This window comes from Cynoglossus semilaevis, chromosome 3 (assembly GCF_000523025.1).
Source record: "Cynoglossus semilaevis isolate Cse_v1.0 chromosome 3, Cse_v1.0, whole genome shotgun sequence".
NCBI classification, from domain to species: domain Eukaryota; kingdom Metazoa; phylum Chordata; class Actinopteri; order Pleuronectiformes; family Cynoglossidae; genus Cynoglossus; species Cynoglossus semilaevis.
Window position 1 is genome coordinate 3,602,832 of NC_024309.1, and position 21,441 is coordinate 3,624,272.

A 21,441-nucleotide genomic window follows, 5' to 3' on the forward strand; every position below is an offset into this window, starting at 1 on the left:
AGGAAAAATTGCGCCTCGGCAATTTTTACTTATGAATGATATGTGCTCAGACTTCACACCCACTGCTACCACAACTACCACTAATAATAATCAAGCAATAATAGTCATAATAGAGTCGTGTAATGAGTTTAAATGCGGATGATTCTACAAGCTGCCTGGGGTGCAACCGTTGCCACGTTTGTTATAGAACAGTTTTAGGAAGCTGAAATATTGCCGCAGGCCTCGTGGTTAGGTGGAAGTGGTTAGACAAACACAGTAGATATTCAAAAAGGAGACCCCTGCTCCTGTCTGACACTAACCCACTGTCTGACAGCTCTGCTAATAAAACTCACTCCTCCCTAAAGTGCAAAGAGCCCCAAACAATTTTTTTTCTGACTCTCCTCCTCCCTCTCTCTTTTGTGCAGGACTTATAGCTGTAGGTATTGTGCATGTTGCAGAAACGTGTTCCTTCTTTCAATATGAATGAAAAACAAATCTAATAAAAATATTTTAATACGAAATTTGCATTTAAAATATATTTTTAAATAACAATAATTTATTTTACAAAATAAAATGGAACCAAGTTTAGTAAGTATTTTTTGCAGATAATTCGCAAATATTTTTAATTACAGTATCAGCAGTATTTGTCTGCTGCAGTGTACACGTCAGTCTGCGTGTGCAAAGAGGAGACAACAGGGTTTTGGATTAAGCGCAGACCATTATCACCTCTCAGCGCATGTGTTGCACCCGTCGCTCCCTCTTTTCCCTCGCTGTGTGTGTGTGTGAGTGAAAGAGAGAGAGAGAGAGGGAGAGAGAGGGAAAGCTCATTCGCTCTTGGCCTGAGGGGTCTACATAAGTATGTATTAGAAATAAACAGTGGATAAATAAATAATGACCCGCACAAAAGTAGGGTAGCTTTCTGTGCAGAGGTAATGATGTTGGCAGTTAACCTTCAAGTTTTTTTTAACTTGACACAGTTTCATTTGCGGTGCAAATTCATGTTTTCCATCAAGATGAAACGGTGTAGAAAAAACCCCACACTTACTATGTTATAAAACTGACACAACCTGCATAAAGCTACGAATGACGAAACTTTACTTTTCTAAATACGTTTTAGAATTTTTCTACAATAATATTTGTTATTTTATTATCTTTTGAAACATCTAAATACGGACAAAGTAAATATATTTGATGTAAATAAACACCATCATGGAGTGTGTGTGGAAAATGGGAAATGTATGTTTTTTTATTTAAAATTGAGCACTTTTTACAGGTGTTGTTCTGACAAAATAACACTAACACACAGCACCGTGCCAAATAAATGAAGAGATGGCCTTACAAAGCACGCGTGCATACAAATAGGCCATTTCACTTTTTTCTCAGGTAGTTTCTCCTTTCCAGTCCACACCCGCTGTAGTGCGCATGCGTCACCAGGTGGTCTCGCTGCTTTTTTATGGCCAGGTGAAGCGATCTGGTCCAAGTCTTTTTTTTTAAGGAGTAGCTTTTTACTTTGGGACCGAGGGTTCAATGAGACAGACTCAACACGGCATCGACTAAAAACAAAGCACCAAAGGCTGCAGAAGACAAAGAATGTCAATTATGGGCAAGATGGGGGAATGGCAGGTATGTGCTGCTTACTTTAAGACAAAGAGACGGCTGTTAAAAATCCTTGAAAACTGTCAAAGTGTCGACGGGCTGCAGGATGAAGCTGCACAGGCACCGTGGAGCCTCTTGTAAAGAGCGGTGCTGCGTTGTTACGGTGTAAGAGACGCGTACAGATCAGCTCCAAATATTTTATGTTTTCATTTCTAAATTATCCGTGTCATTTTTTGGCTCTGGAAACGCAAATATGTTGAACGGCATGCTGGTGTGATGTCTACAAAAGCACTTCAAATACAGCTGTGCTTCAAATTTATATTTTTTATTTGTGTAGAATGACTCCGAACTGTGTTGTGTTTGTGAGTCTTTGAAGTGAGGTGTAGTTTTGCATATTTGATTTCGATACCGACAACTCGGGAACAAAGTACAGTTTTGTAGAGTCGTGTTCTTTAACTTGTGCTGTTCCATAAACGCACCGGTTTCAGTTGTAAAAGGTGAATAAAACGACCACACCATCCATTGGAAAGACACCCTCGTGCATGGCTGTCATTGTCAGTTTCATGGCACCATTATCATTAATGACAACTGCTCGTAAAGGGGAGTGGGGGGCCCTACAGTAGTAGAGATGATAATCCAGTTTTTTTAACGAGAGGGGCCAACGCCTTAAAGATGTGGCGACCTGTCTACTGACCCACGACCCGCTGAGGTGAAGTCTTGGCCGGCGACAGGGCTCAGACAGGTTCCCCTTACCGGTATTTGAAGTGAAACAAGGCTATGTTGTTGTGTTAATTATTTAGCCTCTCCCCCTCTCTCCAAAACAACCCTGCGCCCTCACATGTAGTCAATGGACCTGTAGAGCCGCTCACCTTTTTATCATAACACTGAGAGAATAGCCTCCCCAGAACCCCGCTCTCAATGGGATTAAAATAACAGTTTGGAAGGTAAAGAAAGAAAGATCCAGTTTAGTGTGTGTCACAAGGTTATTTGCATGTAAGGTATTTTGTTTTCACACCAAGCACTGGAAAACCAATCGATAACACAGTAAAGTTGTGGGCTGCGGTTGGATGGGGCCAGAAACCCAAGCCAAAAAATGAAAAAATAAAAAAAAATCTAGAAAAAATAAAATTGTGCACTTTTAATTTTAAAATTAAAAATCCTAATCTTGTTGAATTTAGCCTTGAGAATGTGCATAATTAATTTGGAGAGGCTGTCCCAGGTGCATGCAGGTCTCCATGCATGACAGAACTCATGCACTCCTTCATAACAAACACACTTGGACACAGTGAACAGTGGGAATCATATGCATGTGTCTGTACGTCTTACTGTTTCTTTTCTTTTTTTGTGTGTGAGCAGACTGGGTTGGAGGGTGTGGTGGTGGGGAATCAAACGGCTGTTGATATGCTAATGAGGCCCTGTGCCAGTGTTATTACAGAGCTGCACCAACCCTTTTACTTCCACCATTAGAGGGAGACCTCAGAGCGCAAGACAGATAGACAGCCAGTGCAGGCAGTGCAGGCAGTCCACAGCTTCAATAAAAGTAGTTTTTTCTGAGCGGGGAGCACAATTCACTGACTGAAAACAAGACCATAAGGCAAAGGCAACACTCAATACCCGCCTCAACAACCCATGAAAATGCTCTGGAAATTAACAGATAACATTAAATACGAAGACTGCGAGGTAAGAGGCTGGCTTTAAAATTATTTCGAATTTTTAATATTTGGAAAATTTTAATTGAATGTAAATATTTTTTCAAATAATTTTACAATTAAATATGTTTAATTATTATTTTTTATTTTTTTGCCTTGTTCTGATATACCATTCTGCCATATATTCAGTGAGTTGAAAAGAACCGTGTGTCATTTAGGTTGTTGTTTAGGTTAATATTATTGTTGTATTATTAATAATAATATACACCATACTTTTAATAATATTAATTTTAAAAATAATTGTAATAATACACAATGTAAATAATTTTGTGACCTTGTGTAATTTAACAATTTTAGTTACATGAGTAAATTCACTTCTATTTTTCTTTTTTTAAATTCACCTTCAGTATCTCCAAATATAAGATGACATGTGGAGTCATTACTTGCCAGATATTTAATTAAAACAAATATTGTCCACTAAATGTAAACGCCACCACGGTCTGCTTTATTTATGGCTTAAAAGCCACTGATATTTACATTTCACTTTTAATATCCGAACACTTTGAGGCGGCACGTTTCACGTGCAGTTTTCATTATGAGTATGAATTTATTATGTGCATGTTTTGTGTGCAGGGCACACACTAGGTTGTTGTTGTTGTTGTTGTGGCCATAGACAAAGTTTGCACTATAATATCAGGGACTTGTTTGGGAGTGGAGAAGCCAGTCGGACGTGTTTTCTTTTTTTCTCTCCCTTTGACCGCGTGTCCTGGGTGGAAAGAGAGGAACCGAGAGCAGAAAAACAAAAGCTCGGCGCCTCCGCGCGTGGTGTGCAGTTTGTGGCGATTGTGTCAGTTTACAGTCAGACGTTCACCCGATTGTGTCGATTCAAGAAAACAACAAAAATCACCGGTGGCGACATGGTGTTCGGTCGTTTTAAAATGCGCGACAGAAGCAGGAAAGGGAGTTGGAGCTGTTTACAGTCGCGCGTAAAAGTTGTTTAGAGCGCCGGCTCAGCGCGGTAGATATCACTCACACACACACACACACACACACGAGAAGACTGTGGGAATTTATTTGTCTTCGTGTTCCCGGGTCAAAGTTAAAAGTTAGCCCGCCTGACTGTGACTTTGGAGGGGAGACAGTGGAATAATTCGGCGCAGAGAGAGAGAGAGGGAGAGGAGACCGAGCCATGGAGGACAGCTCGCTGTCGGAGTCTGAGGTGGAAAACAAAGGGATGATCGGTAGAAATGACGCGGCCAGAGTGCCCGTAGCGCAGTCTGCTGGATTTTCAGCCACTTCAGAGGTGCACATTGTTCGCTTCCCTGCCTTCTCCTTCTCCCCCTGCTCTTTCTTCTTCCACTGTTTGTGGTCCACCTCCCTTCATTCCTGTCTTTATTTCGCTTTTGCGTTTTGGCCCTGGGACCCTTTTAAACCCCCCTCCCGCCCCCCTCCCCACCTCACTCTCTGATTCGTCAGTGGAGGGTGAATATTCCTCTTTTTGTCTCGCCTCCCGTCTCCACTCCCTCTCTCTCCCTCTCTCTCCCCCCTCATCTCTGATTAGATATACTGATTCCTCCTTTCAATGGACGTCATTTAAGCTCAGACTCCTGCCTTGAGTTGCGTCCTCCGCCTCACGCCCGCTTTCCTACTATTCTTTTCGCTATTACTGAGTATTACTTGTAATATTAATAGCCATGAGTGCGTTTTATTAAAGAGTCGTAGAAGGAGACGGAGAAACGGCTCATTTTTGCTAAATATGAGCTCGGGCGAAGGGACGGCAGCACTGTGATAGAAGCCAGGAGAGGAGAAAGACGAGAAAAAGCCTTCTTTTTAAACCAAGAGAAACTTTTTCATCCAAAATCACCGAATAGACGCAGTTTTTGAAAGCCAAATGAAGGGCATGCAGCGAGGATTTTAACATTTCTCTTCTCATGGATTATCATCCCACTGTGGCACATATCTAAACACCGGGGCCGCTGTGATCTCTGTGCAGGAGAGAAGACTGTTTTCGGGGGCTACTATTTTTTCCTGTCCCTCTTTTGCTGGGTATTTTCCTTTTAGCTCGTCTCCTTCAAATACCCAGAGTTTTTGTTTTTAACCATTTATTCTTGTGCTTGAGTCGCACTAAAATCCGCACAGATGTTAGTGCACAGTTTTTCCGCGATGGTAAGTTGCTGGAGCCTCACCGTGTCCGACACTTGGATCTTATTTGCATGTCAGACTTTTGTACAAAATCGTAAGATTTTTATTTTTTTTTTAACGCTTGCATGCTTAACCGCGATGTATTTTGGCATGAATAACGTAAAGATCCGTAATTTATTTCTTAAGTAATTATAATGTTTCTTTCTTTGTTTTAAATGTAGAATCGTATTTTATTTATAAAAGCCTTCTGGGGATATTAATTATTATTTTTTTAATTTAATGTTTGATTTTTTTTACCCACTTGATTAATTCCTGTCATCCTCTCGGGCCATATTTGACAATGCCCGCAGAGCATCCAGCTGAAAAAACTTGCGCATGGTTGTGTTATTATTGTTATTAATTTTTTTTTTTTCAAAAATTACATTTACACTCAAAGACTTTAATTTCTATTTACCTACAGGACCGTCACGATGGCACCAGCAATGGGACAGCCAGGCTACCTCAGCTGGGCGGCGTGGGTCAGAGTCCATACACGAGCGCTCCTCCGCTCTCCCACACGCCGAACTCGGACTTCCAGCCTCCGTACTTCCCCCCGCCCTACCAGCCCATCTACCCGCAGTCTCAGGACCCTTACTCTCACGTCAACGACCCGTACTCTCTCAACTCCCTGCACGCCCAGCCACAGCCGCAGCACCCGAGCTGGCCCGGCCAGAGGCAGAGTCAGGAGAGCGGCCTGCTGCACCAGCACCGCAGCCTCCCGCACCAGCTGTGCCGGGAGTACCGCAGGGAAGTGCTGCTGCCGTCCGGCCACGGCTTAGATACCGGACTGTCGGACTCTATCCCTATCCATGGAATACCTCACTCTTTAGATGACGTTCAGGTGAGACTGCCTTTACCTGCGCTTCTAGTCTTTTTATAGGTTTGCATGATTAAAAATAAAATGATTGTGCTATAATTATAAAAAGAACTGTAGTGCCTGTAATGGTTTTTTAATTATAGTTTTATATGACACAAAATTCAAAATCAGTAGTTGTAATGTTATATTAATTATTAATAGTCATTGTCTTTAAGGTTATTTTTGTCTTTTTGATGTTTATTTTTTATCATTAAAATTATAGCAAATAAATACAAATAACACGGAGGCTAAGTATTTATATTAACTCTCAACATTTTTAATTTTTTTAATTTGTTAGTAATGTGATGTGCGTTCAACCAGCCTCGTTTCGTTAGTAAAGCGGCGTTTTTGGAGCCCTGAAAATGTAATAAAATATATTTTCATTATTAAAAGCAACTGAATATGGTATTTTTTGCTCTTTAAAAATATATATTAAGATGATATATTTTAATTAAATGTTTTTAATAAGCACATTTAATGATATTGGTATTCTGAACAGTAGAATTTTAAAATCAAATGTAATCTAGAAGAAATGTGTGCTGATGATTTTAACATTACTTTTTTTTAATTAATGTTTCTTGGTTTTATGAGTCTTTGCGACCGAATTAATTTGCATTCACAACACCATAGTGAGTTTGGTGGAGTCACAGCATACAGGTCCATGAAAAACGGTCGCTAAATTGTCGATAACCCTCATAGAGGAGATTTCTCCCCACTTTTAATCAGAAACAAACACCAATAATCCTCTAATTAGTTCATAGGCCTTTAATAGGCTACGCTGCCGTAATTACTATCCAGTCTAGATTAGAAGTTTCCTTGTGCGCACAGCCAATAGCAAGGCGAAATTAGGTCAGGATTGTGGGGCGACATGGCGTCGTTATTTAAGTCTGACTTTGTGATCTGGTGAAATGCGTCCATCACTGGAAGCAACCGAAAAACATTCACCGACAGCATTAACGGGAATGGGCCTCGGGAGCCCTGGCTGTTGGCTGGTAGTGTCAGGTTTCTGTTCGAGAAAGAAAGAAATAAATCCAGTGCTGTTATTGAAAACTACATCGAACGATGCGGTGATGTTTTTTTTTTTAAATATAGATTTCAATAATACATTTGTGCTATTTTTTTCTTTTTTGCCTTTTGTTGTCACAGTCTGTTGATGATCAAGGAATTCACATCCCCGACCAGACTGTAATTAAGAAAGGTAAGCACCTTCCCTGCGAGATATCATGTATGTTGCAAAAGCTGACACACACGTACACACACACCATGCACCATTTCAGCTTGAGAGGATTCAATGCAATGCCGTAACGCCTGACTGATCCTAATATGCAGTAGCCTATTTTTCATTACATGCTTTCCAAGTGCATCAAACTGGCTGCACCTTTTTCCACCACCTCGCTGATGGAATTTACTGTCAGCGTTTCGCGGAGATGAGTAGTCTTTAGAGCCGGTGCTGGGCTTTCTCAAGGCCCGTGGTGTTGATGGTCGAAGATGCAGAATTTCTGTGTGGACTTTAGTGGCGTGGAGGCCAATGGCTGCAATCAGTGCAGCTCCATGGTCGAATTTAAAATGGAAGTTGGCACCGTTGGATATAGAGCACAGCACAGGCCTTATACTCGCCTTGTGTTGTGAGGAAATCACTGTTTGGCACGGGCTCTAATATTTCTAAATTAGATTTTCATATTTGGACTTCTCTCTGCCCGGTGAAGGCTGTTGTGTTATATTTGTCCAATATATCCTCTTATTTTCTGTCAAAATTTTAAAGGATGATTTGCACTCATAGTACTGCGACTGCAGACGGCCTGTTTCATGGTCAACTTTAAATGCGTTGTGTCAGGTCATATTGTAGAGCTCCCTCTGTAATTCAGATATGGAGCGATTTCTCGTTCTTTCCCCCCCGCTTCTTATATCCGTCTTTTCACATCCTTTCTTTTTTAAGTCAGTCTATCTGCGCATGAACATGATAATTGGCTTCTTATATTAGTAATCTCAAGAGTTCGTTTAACTCCTATTGTCTCTATTAGGCTCCCCTGAGCCATTAATGTCACAAGTGATCTATCCAAAGGCGCACAGTCGCCTTTTGTTATTGCGCACCAAAAAGCCGCAAAAGCCCAGCATAGACCTGAGCCCCCACTCTGGCAGTGTGAGTTACAGTCACTGGTACTTGTGTTTTGGCTGGACATAGATAATGGACAGACGTTGACAGGGCTTAGTTTGTGCAGAGCTGGTCTTTGCTTGTATTTATAATAATAATTTTTTATTAATTATTATTGTTATTATTATTGCTGGGAGTAGTCGTAGTAGCATTGGCGTTGATAGTCTTTTTTATGTATGTCGTTGTTACAGAGAGTGTACACATGTGGTGCTAAAATTCTAAATCCAAGGCCTAAATCCCTTTTTCTCATTTAGTTAAGGCTCTGCATTGCATAAAATTCACAGAGCACGCTCTCTCTCTCTCTCTTTCTCTCCTTCTTCAACCCCCTCCATCCCTGTTCCCCTCCTCTCTCTTTGGCTACAGGTCCAGTGTCTTTATCCAAGAACAATAATGTTTCCTCCATCCCCGTAAATAAGGACGGTCTGTTCGGTGGGGTGGTAAACCCCAATGAGGTGTTCTGCTCAGTACCGGGTCGCCTTTCCCTGCTCAGCTCCACATCAAAGTACAAGGTCACGGTGGCCGAGGTGCAGAGACGCCTCTCACCGCCCGAGTGCCTCAACGCCTCACTGCTGGGCGGGGTACTGAGAAGGTGAGTCTGACTGGAGGGTTGCAGAAAAAAAAAACCTCTCTATACCTGTGTGTGTTTGTGCGCGTGTCTGAGCTCACGCTTTCTCTCTGTGAGCATGCATCTCTCTCTCTCTCTCTCTCTCTTTCTCTCTCTCTCTCTCTCTCCCTCCTCTGTACCAAGAATAATTAAAATCGACCAACCATGACACCTAGCTCCTGCATTTAAAGCAGGAGGGGTCTGTTAAATTCCCTATTAACTTCCCCAGCGCCCCAGATCTCTCTCTCTCTCCCTCTTCCTCCCTCTCCCTCTCTCCATCTTTCTCTCTCTAAATTAATGTAGGCCTAGTCTGTTTCAAGCTCAGCTCTATAGGCCCAGTGAAGGCATTACACATGAAAACATTGGTCTCTGGTGAACTGTCTAGTGAAGTGCTGCAGACACGCAGCCCTGCCTATTAAGTAGGCTTTTATTTATTCATTTTGTACAGTATTTGTCTGATGCTGAAGAGGCAGCGACTCCTGCAGTGCTGTCGTTTACCCAGTTACTGGGTTAAATTTAAGAGTTGAACAATTTAATACTGGAATGTAATATTAATAGAATAAGACGAAGGCTTAACAAAGGGATGCATCCATGTCGACATATTTAGACAGATTACAGAACTATTCTGCTCTGATACACTCCAACTCTGTTGTGAGTTGGTGTTGCCATGTTTTTGTTATTTATTCCACAGGGAAATCAAAACACCACAAATACATAATCACTGAATCGTTTTAAAGTAGCCTTTTCAATTAATCTTACATTTAATTCAACCACTGTTTAATGCACTGTCCTTCGACGCCCTTAAAAGTACGTTTTCCACTAAAGTACACGTTTGGTGAACTAAAACACGAATGCAAACGTCACTATATGGAAAACATACTTAACTTTTTCACTTTCATACTCCAGCACCTGATTGTTCACAAATATTCAGGGTTCAGTGTGAAAATGACTAAACAAAATCTAGCACTGTCATTTTTTTATGTACCTGCATATACCAATACTAATCAGTTAAATTACACGTTTATTATTATTATTATTATAAAACGTTCGGACACATAATTATTATTCTTTCATTTTACCCTTGGGTGGAATCGAATCTGTTGGTGTGATGATTACAACATTATAACAAAAGAGACCAGAGTTAGAAACTTAAAGCTAAATAGAAGGCGTTCAGCTCCTCCATCTATGTATAATTGCAGTATCAAATGTTGTGGATTTTTTGCCTAAATCAGAGGAGAGAGAAAAAACCCTACAGTATCCTTGCAGAAATATCTGCCCACTCAGAGAAAGTCATCCACAGGAGCAGCACTAGAATGAATTTCTGCTCTGTTTTACTGTCACAGGGCCAAGTCTAAGAACGGAGGAAGATCCTTAAGGGAGAAGCTGGATAAAATCGGCTTGAACCTACCTGCGGGCAGACGCAAGGCAGCCAACGTCACCTTGTTGACGTCACTCGTGGAGGGTAAGTCGACTGTAGTAAATCACGTTCTCGCTCTGGATGCTCCCGCGATACCAGCTCTCTCTCGCTCTTCCTCTCCTTCTCCCTCCGTCTCTCACTCTTGCTCTCAGTCTCTCTCTCTCTCCCTCTCCCCCTCTCTTTCTCTCTCTCTCGCTCTTCCTCTCCTTCTCCCTCCGTCACAGACACGTTCTGTCTCTCTCTCTCTCTACCTCTCCCCCTCTCTTTCTCTCTCTCTCGCTCTTCCTCTCCTTCTCCCTCCGTCTCCCACTCTTGCTCTCAGTCTCTCTCTCCCTCTCCCCCTCTCTTTCTCTCTCTCTCGCTCTTCCTCTCCTTCTCCCTCCGTCACAGACACGTTCTGTCTCTCTCTCTCTCTCTCTCCCTCTCCCCCCCCCCCCTCTCTTTCTCTCTCTCTCGCTCTTCCTCTCCTTCTCCCTCCGTCTCTCACTCTTGCTCTCAGTCTCTCTCTCTCTCTCCCTCTCCCCCTCTCTTTCTCTCTCTCTCGCTCTTCCTCTCCTTCTCCCTCCGTCTCTCACTCTTTCTCTCCGTCTCTCTCTCCCCCTCCCCCCCCCCCCTCTCTTTCTCTCTCTCTCGTTCTTTCTCTGTGTTTTAAATCAGCATATGCACTCATCCGTGTAATGTGGACCGACTCTGCCTCGCGAGTAATAAACCATGAAGGATGTGTGTGTGAGAAAGAGAGGGAGCGAGTGTGTGAGAGAGAGTGAGCGAGTGTGTGTGTGTGGAAAAAAGGGAGACAAGAGCAGAGAAGGGTGCTGGTGATTCTAGTGGCTGTGCAGCGTGGGCCCTCGCTTCCAGGAGCGCACTTGCAGGTCCACGCCTGGCCTAGTTTATACGCTGGATGACTTTGTGTTGAAGTCCAGTTAATTATTGAGTGCTGCTTGTTTATTGGGCACCGCTGAGCTGTTTCACCTCACGGATGAGAAGTCGATTGATTTATTAACCCTGCATTGTTTCAAACATTAATACAGTCGCTGGTGTGGCCGCGCGAGCCGGGGTCCTGTGTGTGTGTGTTTTTTTTTCTAATGGTGACTTAATTCTTTGCGTTAATAGCTTCCCTTGCTTTTAGATTCTTTGTTGCATGCAAATGGAATGGCCCTGACCTGTGGGGAGCTATATGTTTTGTGCCTATTAAAGAATAAATTAGTCCGTTATGGTGAGCTGAGAAGATGCATTTGGCGTCTGGATAAATCCATTTTGCTTGCAGAGTTGAACCTTATTATTCAGTGCAGTGGTATTTGGTGTGCCGTGGGTTTCCAAAGGTGAACGCCTGCGACGGTTCATTGGTCCCTGTTAATCATTATTACAGACGAGGAGCCAAATGCAATATTCATTGTGCTCCGTAGAAATTTGGTGGTGTATAGTAATGAGCCTGGAGAAATGTATGATTCTGGGTAATAATGGATGGTGGCAGTGAGGGGAGGGGGGATGGAGTGAAGGCAGTCGGTCATTTAGGTGGAGAGACATCGGATTTTGTGGAAGAGCTGTCATTGTTTATGTTCTCCACCATTATATGGAAAGCAGTTATCTGGACTTGAGCTTTGATGCTAATTGGCGCATGCGTTCTTCCGGGGCAGAGGCTTATGGACAGGAAGCCCCGCAGTCAAACTCAACTGCTTCAGGAAATTAATACCAAAGGCTTGGAGAAAAAATGTTAATGAACCAAAAAAAGAAAAAAAGAAAAAAAAGAGGGAGAGTACAGAGTCGGACTCTTACTGCGATATATTTAAAGGAAAAGTGAGATTTAGACACAGCCCTTTAAAATGAGCTCTCCATGATCTGCTGGACTTCCAATAACGCGCAGCCATTGGTAATCAATGACATGGTGTTAAGCATGATGCCGCGTCTATATTTCATATCCACTTATTGTTTCTCCTCTCCATATTCTCACGGCTTGAAGGAAGGAGGCAGCCTGGTGTGTATTGACAGCTCGCGGGGCAGTTTTATTATCACGGGCTATTATTGTTCTCATCATCATTAATGCTGTTAGGAAGGTACAGGTGCCATAACCCCGCTGTCTGAACGCGTAAACTGAGTGGACGCCGTGTTCACGTTGGATTGATCACGTGTTAGTCCACAGAGTGTGGACTGTAATGGACTGAGTGCTCTGATTTCTGATGTAACCATACTTAATATCAGGCAAATGCACCCCATCTCATCTCACACATCTCCCCCCTTTGTTTCTCTCCCAGGCGAAGCGGTGCATCTTGCCAGGGATTTTGGTTATGTATGCGAGACAGAGTTTCCAGCCAAGGCAGTAGCTGAATATGTAAACCGTCAGCATTCCGACCCAAACGAACAAGTCCAAAGAAAAAACATGCTATTGGCCACAAAGTAAGTGCTATTATCACATTTCACCCTGTCTCCCACTCCAAATGCTGCTGTCCAGTCTGTGGCAATTTGTGTTTGTTTGTTTGACAGTTTGCAAACATTGAAACACGCACGCATGCACACACACATAATTTAATTAAAATAAACCAGTATTATCTATCTATCTATCTCTCTCTCTCTCTCTTTATATAGTCATGTCATTCATTATTTTCTTCGCTTGAAGATAATTAATAAACGTTTTTTTAGCCTTACACTCACTCACACACTCGTTCTGTCTCCAACACAAATTGCACTTGACATGTCGGTTAATTACGGATTCCATTAAGACGCACCTATTTTCTTTTTTATATTTATTTAAATGACAAGTGATATGATCGATTAAAAAAACCCAGACTAGTCAAAGTGTGTTTTAAAATAAAACGCTGTTCCCCTGTGTTTACTGAGGGCCTTCTCCCTGTCCACAGTCCGCAATGTAAACACGTTTGTACCCTGTGATGTTTAACCTCACGAACCCAAAATAGATATTCGAATTTTGATGCGTTTACTCAAAAAGTAGACACTATTATGGTGTGCAGTAGAGGTTGATATAAAATGTTGGTGACTACAGAATTTTAAACAATAAAAAGCGAGTTAATATTATAAATAAAAAAAAATTAATAGCGTTGTGAAAAAAATTTTTTCGACGTTTTTAAATGGTGTGTGGTGGCGGTCACTGTCTGCACTCCCCTCAGTGTTACGTTTGCGGCCGCCCAAGTTTTATGGGTCACAGTTCCGCTCAGTCCTCCTCATTAATCCCACTGCTCCCTCTGTTTTTAGGCAAGTGTGCAAAGAGTTCACAGACCTGCTGTCCCAGGACCGCTCACCGCTGGGAAACTCACGGCCGCAGCCCATTCTTGAACCGGGAATCCAGAGCTGCTTGACCCATTTCAGTCTAATCTCACACGGTTTTGGGACCCCGGCCTTGTGCGCGGCTGTTACGGCCCTGCAGAACTATCTGACCGAGGCTATCAAAGCCATGGACAAAATGTACCTCAACAACAACCCAAACAGTCACTCAGATAACGGCACTAAAGGCGGAGACAAAGACGAAAAACACAGAAAGTGATGTATCATTCCGCTTCCGCTGAGGGCCAAAGCCCAGGGTCCCTGCTTGCACACACCCGAGGGCCCCGCCCATCCAATATAAATATTATAAATACCCTATAAATACTATTGATAAAGTAAATTGTGCCACTTCCTGAAACTTGCGTAATTTTCCATGTTTTTCTTTTTACACCCCACATTGGATTCAAGAGGAAATTACGCAAGTGTTTTCTTCTACTTCTTTTCCTTCGTCATCACCATCTTCCAACACCTGAACCACACGAAATGTTATTTTAAAAAAAATAGAGAAAAAGAAAAAAAGAAAAACAGGCTGCAGAGGATGAGCTCCAGGGCAAGGAGAAGGAGAAGGAGTGAGAAGGCCCACTGCCTCAGCCACAGGACTTTTTATGTACTCCTCTCCTTTTTTATGAGCTGCAGCGAATGGACTGAAATCCAGCGAACCCCCCAACCTATATCTCCATTTTACGATTGTGAACAAAATCGAAGCTAAAAGAGGATGAATTCTTATCAGTATTGTGAATAATAAACTTGAAAACAAAGAGAAATTCCACAGAGCTCCCTGTCATGACTTCAGTTGTAGACTCTCTCTCACTCTCTCTCTCTCCAACGACCAACTTGAACTTTTTTGAATTTCAACACGATTCGCGGTTATATAAGGGAATCAGTGTTCATGTATGTATATATTTATTTATGTGTAATTTAATGGGAATTGTAAATATGGTGCGTCTGTTTAAACTTCTTTTTTTTTATTTATCTGGTGCCTCCTGTTTTAGTGGGTTTGAATATTCGGTTAGTTCTTCATGTGATTTTATGGTTTATAGAAAACAGAAGTTTTTGGGGTATTTTTATTTCTCTGGGATATTTTCAATTCAGCCCTCTTGTAGCATGTTGAGGCGAAATTGAAGCAAGTGAACAAATTAAATAGAAATAAACTTCAGTCTCTCTTTCTCTATCTATAAATATATATCATCCTTTTTTCGGTTTTAATTTGAGACAGAGCATAAGTGAGACCCTGAGGAGAACTGTTTCTTTCCGTGTGTGTGTTTCTATTTTCGTTTTTATACAAGCTTTTATGTGTTGTGCCAATCAGAATACGTTTCACCCCTTGTTCTCTCCTTGAAGCACCATAAAAGCAATAAATGGAATATTGTCTTTTTTTTTAAATGTTGGAACACTAAAAAAAAAACATTTTGGGACCACCTGGTATCTTGTTATGTCCGATAATGTCCAAAATTGGAGGCGGTTTTAGCTGTATTGTATAGACATGTGCTGGCAATAGTTCCCATGCCTGTCAATGTATTATAGTCCTTTGTTGCCCTGAAAAAAATAAATATTTGATACGCTTCATCTCGATTTTTATTCCTATCTTTAAATTTTTATTCACTGATTCATAGCCTGGATGGTTTTTTTTCTTTTTAGGTCTTGTTTTTTTTTTTTTTCTATTTTGAACGGCTACAGTAATTGAGCTTAAGTCTCCCCTGACAATTGCTCTCTGCAATAAGCAGCTGAACTCATTGTTTCCCTCAAGTATAATAAAAAAAATCTTACTTTAAACTCCCTAGTTCAGAGCACAGGATCTTATGCAGGCCAAGTGGCTCACAACAATGGATATATTCGCGTTTGAAGTGTGTGCAGCAGCAGCCAGCCTCCAGCTAAAACCCTCTGAGATGTATATGGGCCTGGTGTGCACTGTTTGGTTGTTGCAGGCTATATTTGGCTCCATCCATCGTTTATTCTGTGCTGGAGTCTCATTCAAAGACATGCATCAAATATTTGTTAGGCTTGTGTTGTTTGCCTCTCATCGTAATCAATGAACAATCAGTGCACAGTATGCTGTGTGTCTGTAAAGATGTATATATATTTTGGGCTGATGTACTTTCATAACTAATCTCCCTTCCCTAACTGCTTTTTAATTTTCTGTGTATGGCTGAGTAGCACTGTGAATGTGACTGGTGGTAAATTTGACGTTGGCCCCTTTTTTCCCCTCTGTTTTATTATTACTGTTATTATTGTCTTGCAGAAGTGCAGAAGGGAAGGCCGTTGCATAACATTTGAGCTGATTTTGATTGTGCATTGATGGCGTGGTGGAGGATATATAGCTCGAAATCAATCTTGTCTGGAGCGTGAATCAGTCCAGTGATAGATGCATCTTGGTGTTGCTGTTTTTTTTCCTTTCTTCTTGCTTTTTCCCATTTCACTGTCTGGTAACCATGCCGCTTAAAATATTGTAACAGTGGAAGATGGAATGAGCGGAGCCATATAGCCCCACATCTCTCCGTCTCTGTCTCCATATTTGTTATCTGCATGATGCTCGCAACCCCCCCACCCCCTTGCTTTAATTCTGAGGCAGTTGTTTTGCAGGAGGGGTGAATGAAACCTAACTGTACATGTCCTTGGCATAATTGCGATGCACGGTGCTGGAGCAGGTGAAGCGGAGCATTGTCTGTCAGGCCCTGTTTTTGTTGGCTCAGTCCTCAGATTGTGTGTGGGATCCTGTCCTCAGGCACAATAGCTCACTCATAAAGGGGAGAGAGACTACCCGGCTGCTCCTGCTGAGGTGGATGTCGAAGGGGGGAACAGCATAAATAGTCACTTTAAGGGGGAAAACAATCGTATTAAAACATGCATTCATTGGTATTAACGCAAGAGGGAAGCCCCTCACGTGTGTCATTAATGCTAATGTTATTTAATAAATGCATAAGGGGGTTTGCTGGAATCAAAAAATGGTTTATGGTGAGGGTGAAACAAACGCATTAGAAATAGTGGCATCTGCAACAATAATGGAAGCTGTATTTGTGCGTATTATGGGGAGAGGATGAGGGGAAGATCGCTGGGCCTGGGATTGTGTGTCTGTGCGTAATGGAATTGGAGTGGAAAAGAAAGTCCAAATCCCATTGTCTGATGTTTGTTTACATCGATATTAGCCGATTATTTGCATGCGTTCATTACGTAGCTGTATTTTTAGCCTTTTTTTTTTTTACATCGAACAGGTAGAGTTAGCTCCTTGCAAATTGCCTCTCGGCGAAAGACAAGAGAGAGGGGCCTGAAATTTGAAGAGGCAGTCAGAAATACCCAGCTGAATTTGGTTAATTCAATCCATGACTGCTGCTTCTCCACTAAACCAATTACAGCTGGTTTTGTAATTAATAGTTGTAATGGCTGTTGTCAACTAATATTCTGAAGAAAAAACGAACACTATTTTGATTAAAATTAAAATTATTTTGATGAAAATAAAAAAATAAAAATTAAAATGTTTATTGTTTTTGTGGTTCCCACTGTGGCCAAAATATGTTCCTGCCATCAAATAATTTCCATTTTAAATACAGTTAAATAAATAACGCATGCTCCGGGTATTAATTTTCAGGACAAATTGGTGTTTTTCTGCACTCACTCTGCAAACATATGCATTTCTACGCCAGTCGCGTTCTACTGATCATTGTCTATCGGTCATGTCGGACAACTTTTCATCTCCGAGCAGCTGCACATCACTGCTGCGCTCATCATTTCTCTGTAAATGCTGTAACACAGCCATGTTTGTGGTCAGAGAGTGTTGCAGCTAAAGCTGCTGAGATCACTGCTTATTGGTGAAAGGAGCGACTGCGTGGCCTAATTAGCCCACAGCACCATCACCACAACTACAACAGTCTGCACTGTAACGCTTGGAGGCAATGCGTTGGAGCTGGGAAGATATAGTGCAACAAGGCCCAGATTCTTTTTTTTTTACATTCTCATGCCGCGAATGTTATATTGCTATGATTGGAATTTGATTTAAATCCAAGTGTGACATTTAAACAGTGAGATCTGAGGCAGCTGGAGTGATTGTTTAAAGACAATCAGTTACTGCGGAACACTTTAGAAAAAGAGATAAAAAATACCTCGGTCCGTTTAAAGGATTAGCCTCCACACAAGCCTTTGAGAGTTTTTTTCTTATTAGTAATAAAGATGTGTTTTGATAGAGGATTTGATGGATTAAATGTGTTGTTGCTCCAGAAATAACAGTAGAGGAAAAAGTCCTGGATGATGGGAAACAGATGGGCATTTATATTGACAGCTTTTTGCCGTCGTTTGCAGCTACTTTCATTTGACCAAAAAGGTTATTTTAACAGTTAGATCATAAGCGGCCTGGACAGGGCGCTGAGGTTCCACTAAACGTCATTGGATATGGTTATTGGCGCAATCAAATTATAAGACTTTAAAGTTGGCAATGAAGCGCAAAATGGCTAATTGTCCTCAACTCTGACATCAGCCGTCATTTGGGGCTGTGGCCCCTCGACTGGCGCTGACCCCCAATGTGCCCCCCCCCCGCCCACTCTTACGAGCCAGAGCTCAAGAAGCCAAGAGGGGTCAATGACTCCACCAAATCGCCCTTGATTACTGCAGACATTAGCTAATCGATTAGAACACATTAAGTCACAGTGAATAAACAAAGGCTCTCCTGATTGGCTGATTCTACTACGATTCATTCACAGAAATATGGATTATATATATATATATCGTTCACGTTAATTTTCATAGAGGTTAATGCAGTTTATATTTTTAGTTAGAACCATCCTGGCGCCCTCTCTCTCTCTCTCTCTCCCTTCCTGTCTTTCTCTCGCTCTTTTCTGTCGCTCTTCTGTCTCTCTTTCTCTCGCTCTCACCCTGCATCCTCTGCAGTCAGCCAGGGGGGGAGTGTCGCCCCGGGCCAAACATATGCTTCTTTCCATTGCACTAATCCAAATGCAGCGTGGAGGAATAATTGCTCGAGTGGCCGTGGCTTCGCAGGGGCTTTGTCCCTCACTGGCTCCCTTCAGCCAGGCACACGCCATTTCAATCAACGCTCTCTCTCTCTCACTCTTCTCTCTCTCCCTGTGTCTTTCTGCTTCACTGTATCAAACCCCAGATCTTTTATCAAACCAGACCTCTGCGCTCTTTACGCACAAGGCCACACATCCTTTAAAAGGGAGTTTCTGCAGCCCTCTCATTCTCAGTCTCACTTCGTTGTTGTTTGTGTTGCTGTCAGATCGTCATATTGGGGACACTGATTTCCTCGGTGGTGACAGGACAGCGCAATATGTGTCAAAACCTCTTTTCCATTTTATTTTTTTATTTCCCATAAATGCCACATACCAAGTTTTTTGTACAATAACAGAAATCAGTATGGGCGCCAGAAGACTGACACGATCCTGCAGAGACATGGCTGAATCATACGGCAAAATAATGTAGAAAATATTAAATTAAAGAAGACAAAATTGTAGTGACTTGTAGCTCAACAGAGCTCAGTGAAATGTCAGATTAAATTTAAGAAACGAAATAATAATACAACTTTTGTTGTATAAGTTTGATTAGGAAAAATATTTAAATTAACTTTTAAGTCACACAAGTTTATATAATAATAATAATAATAATAATTTTATATAATAGGCCTACGAATGTAAAGTTTGGGTTATTAAAACAAAAGGGACAAATATGACATATATAATGAGATGTGATTATATTAGTTTTCTGGAGCAGGTGGACTAACAGCTCATCCCAGTGTGGGGTCCGGCCCACATGGACCGAGTGGTTCGATAACGTCATCAAATTATTTTTCTGTAATAAATTTACGAACTGGCGCAATTTCTCTTGCAAATGCATATAAGTTAAAGATGGAGCCAAACACCCCCACCCCCTCACACACACACACACACACACACACACTCTGGGTCTCTGCTTTAACAGCCCATGTCAACCTTTGCCTTATTTTCTGTGAATCAACAATGAAAAATCACTCTGTTAAAATGGAGAATTTGCTCGGAAATCACATATTTCCACGGATGAGGAATGGAGTGAGACACAGAGGAGAGGTGGGGGTCGTGGTGGGGTGGCGGCAGCAGAGCCGCGGATGTCTGACTGAATTAATAGACATGATAATTTCACACTATTTCATAGTGAGCTATCTGTTCCATCACAGGAAAATAAAAGGGTCACTGCGCAGCTGTGGTAAACCCCAAGCGTTATTATGAAGTTCGATGATAGACCTCCCCTCTCCCCTCTTTTCCCCTCCTCTCCTTTTCCCCTTCTCCCTGGTACTTTGCTGCAGGGCACCAATAGCTCCGGGCCACGCCGGTGCCTCCCCTTGATAAAGGACTTATACTCAACGCGCACAGAAAGCCGCAGCAGCTTCTGCCTCTGCCGAACCTAATCAACTCCCTGGCTCGACCCTTTAGCGACTGGTACACGAGCTCCCCCCGTTTCTGTCATTCTCCTTCTTCATCCATCTACTTTTCCTTTCTCTTTTTCTCCCGTTTGTCCATTCTTTCTGTCTTTTAATGACTTGGCTCACGTGCAATTTAATTGGTTTATTTAAAAAAAAAGTCCAATCACAAACGTAAATAGTGACAAGTAAATAAGACATGATAAATAATATTATTATAATATAACAGTTTAAAAAGAGTGACCTAGGGGACTTTGTGAGGATATTTAAACAATAATAATAATAATTATTATTATTATTGTTTAAATATCCTCACAAAGTCCCCTAGGTCACGTATTTTTGTGCAGTTTTTTTTATTCTCTTTTTTTTTCTTTTTAACCCCTCACAAAGTTTTTTTTCTTTTTTTTGTTTTACCCAAATTATCATTGAAATTTATCCAGAGATGGGACACAAAAGATTGGCCTCTTAGCCCTGGAGCCTTTAACGGACCTAAAATTCAGCAAACCCATTCTGCTTTGCTGGTGCCTTCAGGTGAGCCACGGCAGAGAAAACACTCATGCACTTAAAATTCGTTTATTATTGGATCTAAAAGGAGAGGAGACTGAAATTTGAAAGTTGAGGTGAAACAACCAATTATTACCCACATTATTCCTTATACTTGTATAACATATTTTTACTTTTGTTTTATCATCGTGTGTATTTTTTTTCAACACTTGCGTTGGACAGTATAAGGTCTGTGACGTAACCAAACGTCATGAACTTGCATAGAGCCAAGGCTTCTGTGAGATCACATGTCTGATGTATGGCTGTCAGGACGACACTTTTTTGTGTGTCTGTATAGAACTTTAATTCAGTCCCTAAACTTTCTGGTAAAAAATACTTTTTTATTCATTTTAAAATCCTAATGTTTGAGTTCAATCTTTCAGCAGACTTTAAAGCTACCCAACGCATCATCTACTTTCCATGGCTCTCTGTTATCCTAAATAATTACTATGTCTTAGAATTTTTACACATAACCTAGTGGAAAATAGTGCAGAACAATATTTATTGTCAGAACAAAAGGTCTTTGCTGAAGCCAAGACGAATGAAAATCTATGGAATCCTTAGACAGCACCTCCAGGCGGTCTGGCCTATGTTTTACAGAAAAAGTTACAAATGGTAGTAGATTTTACATCAAGTAAAAAGTAAAAAAAAAAAAAAACACCACATGCATTTGTTATCTGCTTCTGTTTTGTATTCATAAAATCATTCTGTTTTCATTGTATTTTAAAAAACATACACAAAAACTATAATAATATGCTGAATTGATTTATACTACAGATAAGAACTAGAACATATTT

General features: G+C 41.4%; 1 protein-coding gene across 4 annotated transcripts; it reads left to right on the forward strand.

Moving 5' to 3' along the window:
- The first annotated feature begins 1,507 nt into the window (after positions 1-1,507).
- Positions 1,508-17,650, forward strand: tfap2a (transcription factor AP-2 alpha). 4 transcript variants are annotated; one of them, XM_008307525.2, is made up of 7 exons: positions 1,508-1,602; positions 5,827-6,246; positions 7,408-7,459; positions 8,777-9,002; positions 10,361-10,479; positions 12,684-12,825; positions 13,639-17,650. In XM_008307525.2, the coding sequence occupies exons 1-7, from the start codon at positions 1,570-1,572 to the stop codon at positions 13,925-13,927; spliced, it is 1,281 nt and encodes a 426-aa protein (XP_008305747.1). In that variant the 5' UTR covers positions 1,508-1,569; the 3' UTR covers positions 13,928-17,650. The 4 variants fall into 4 exon arrangements, with proteins under 4 accessions (XP_008305747.1, XP_008305746.1, XP_024910404.1 ...); XM_008307524.3 differs by lacking the exon at positions 1,508-1,602 and adding an exon at positions 2,617-3,255; XM_025054636.1 differs by lacking the exon at positions 1,508-1,602 and adding an exon at positions 4,031-4,527.
- Positions 17,651-21,441: the final 3,791 nt, after the last annotated feature.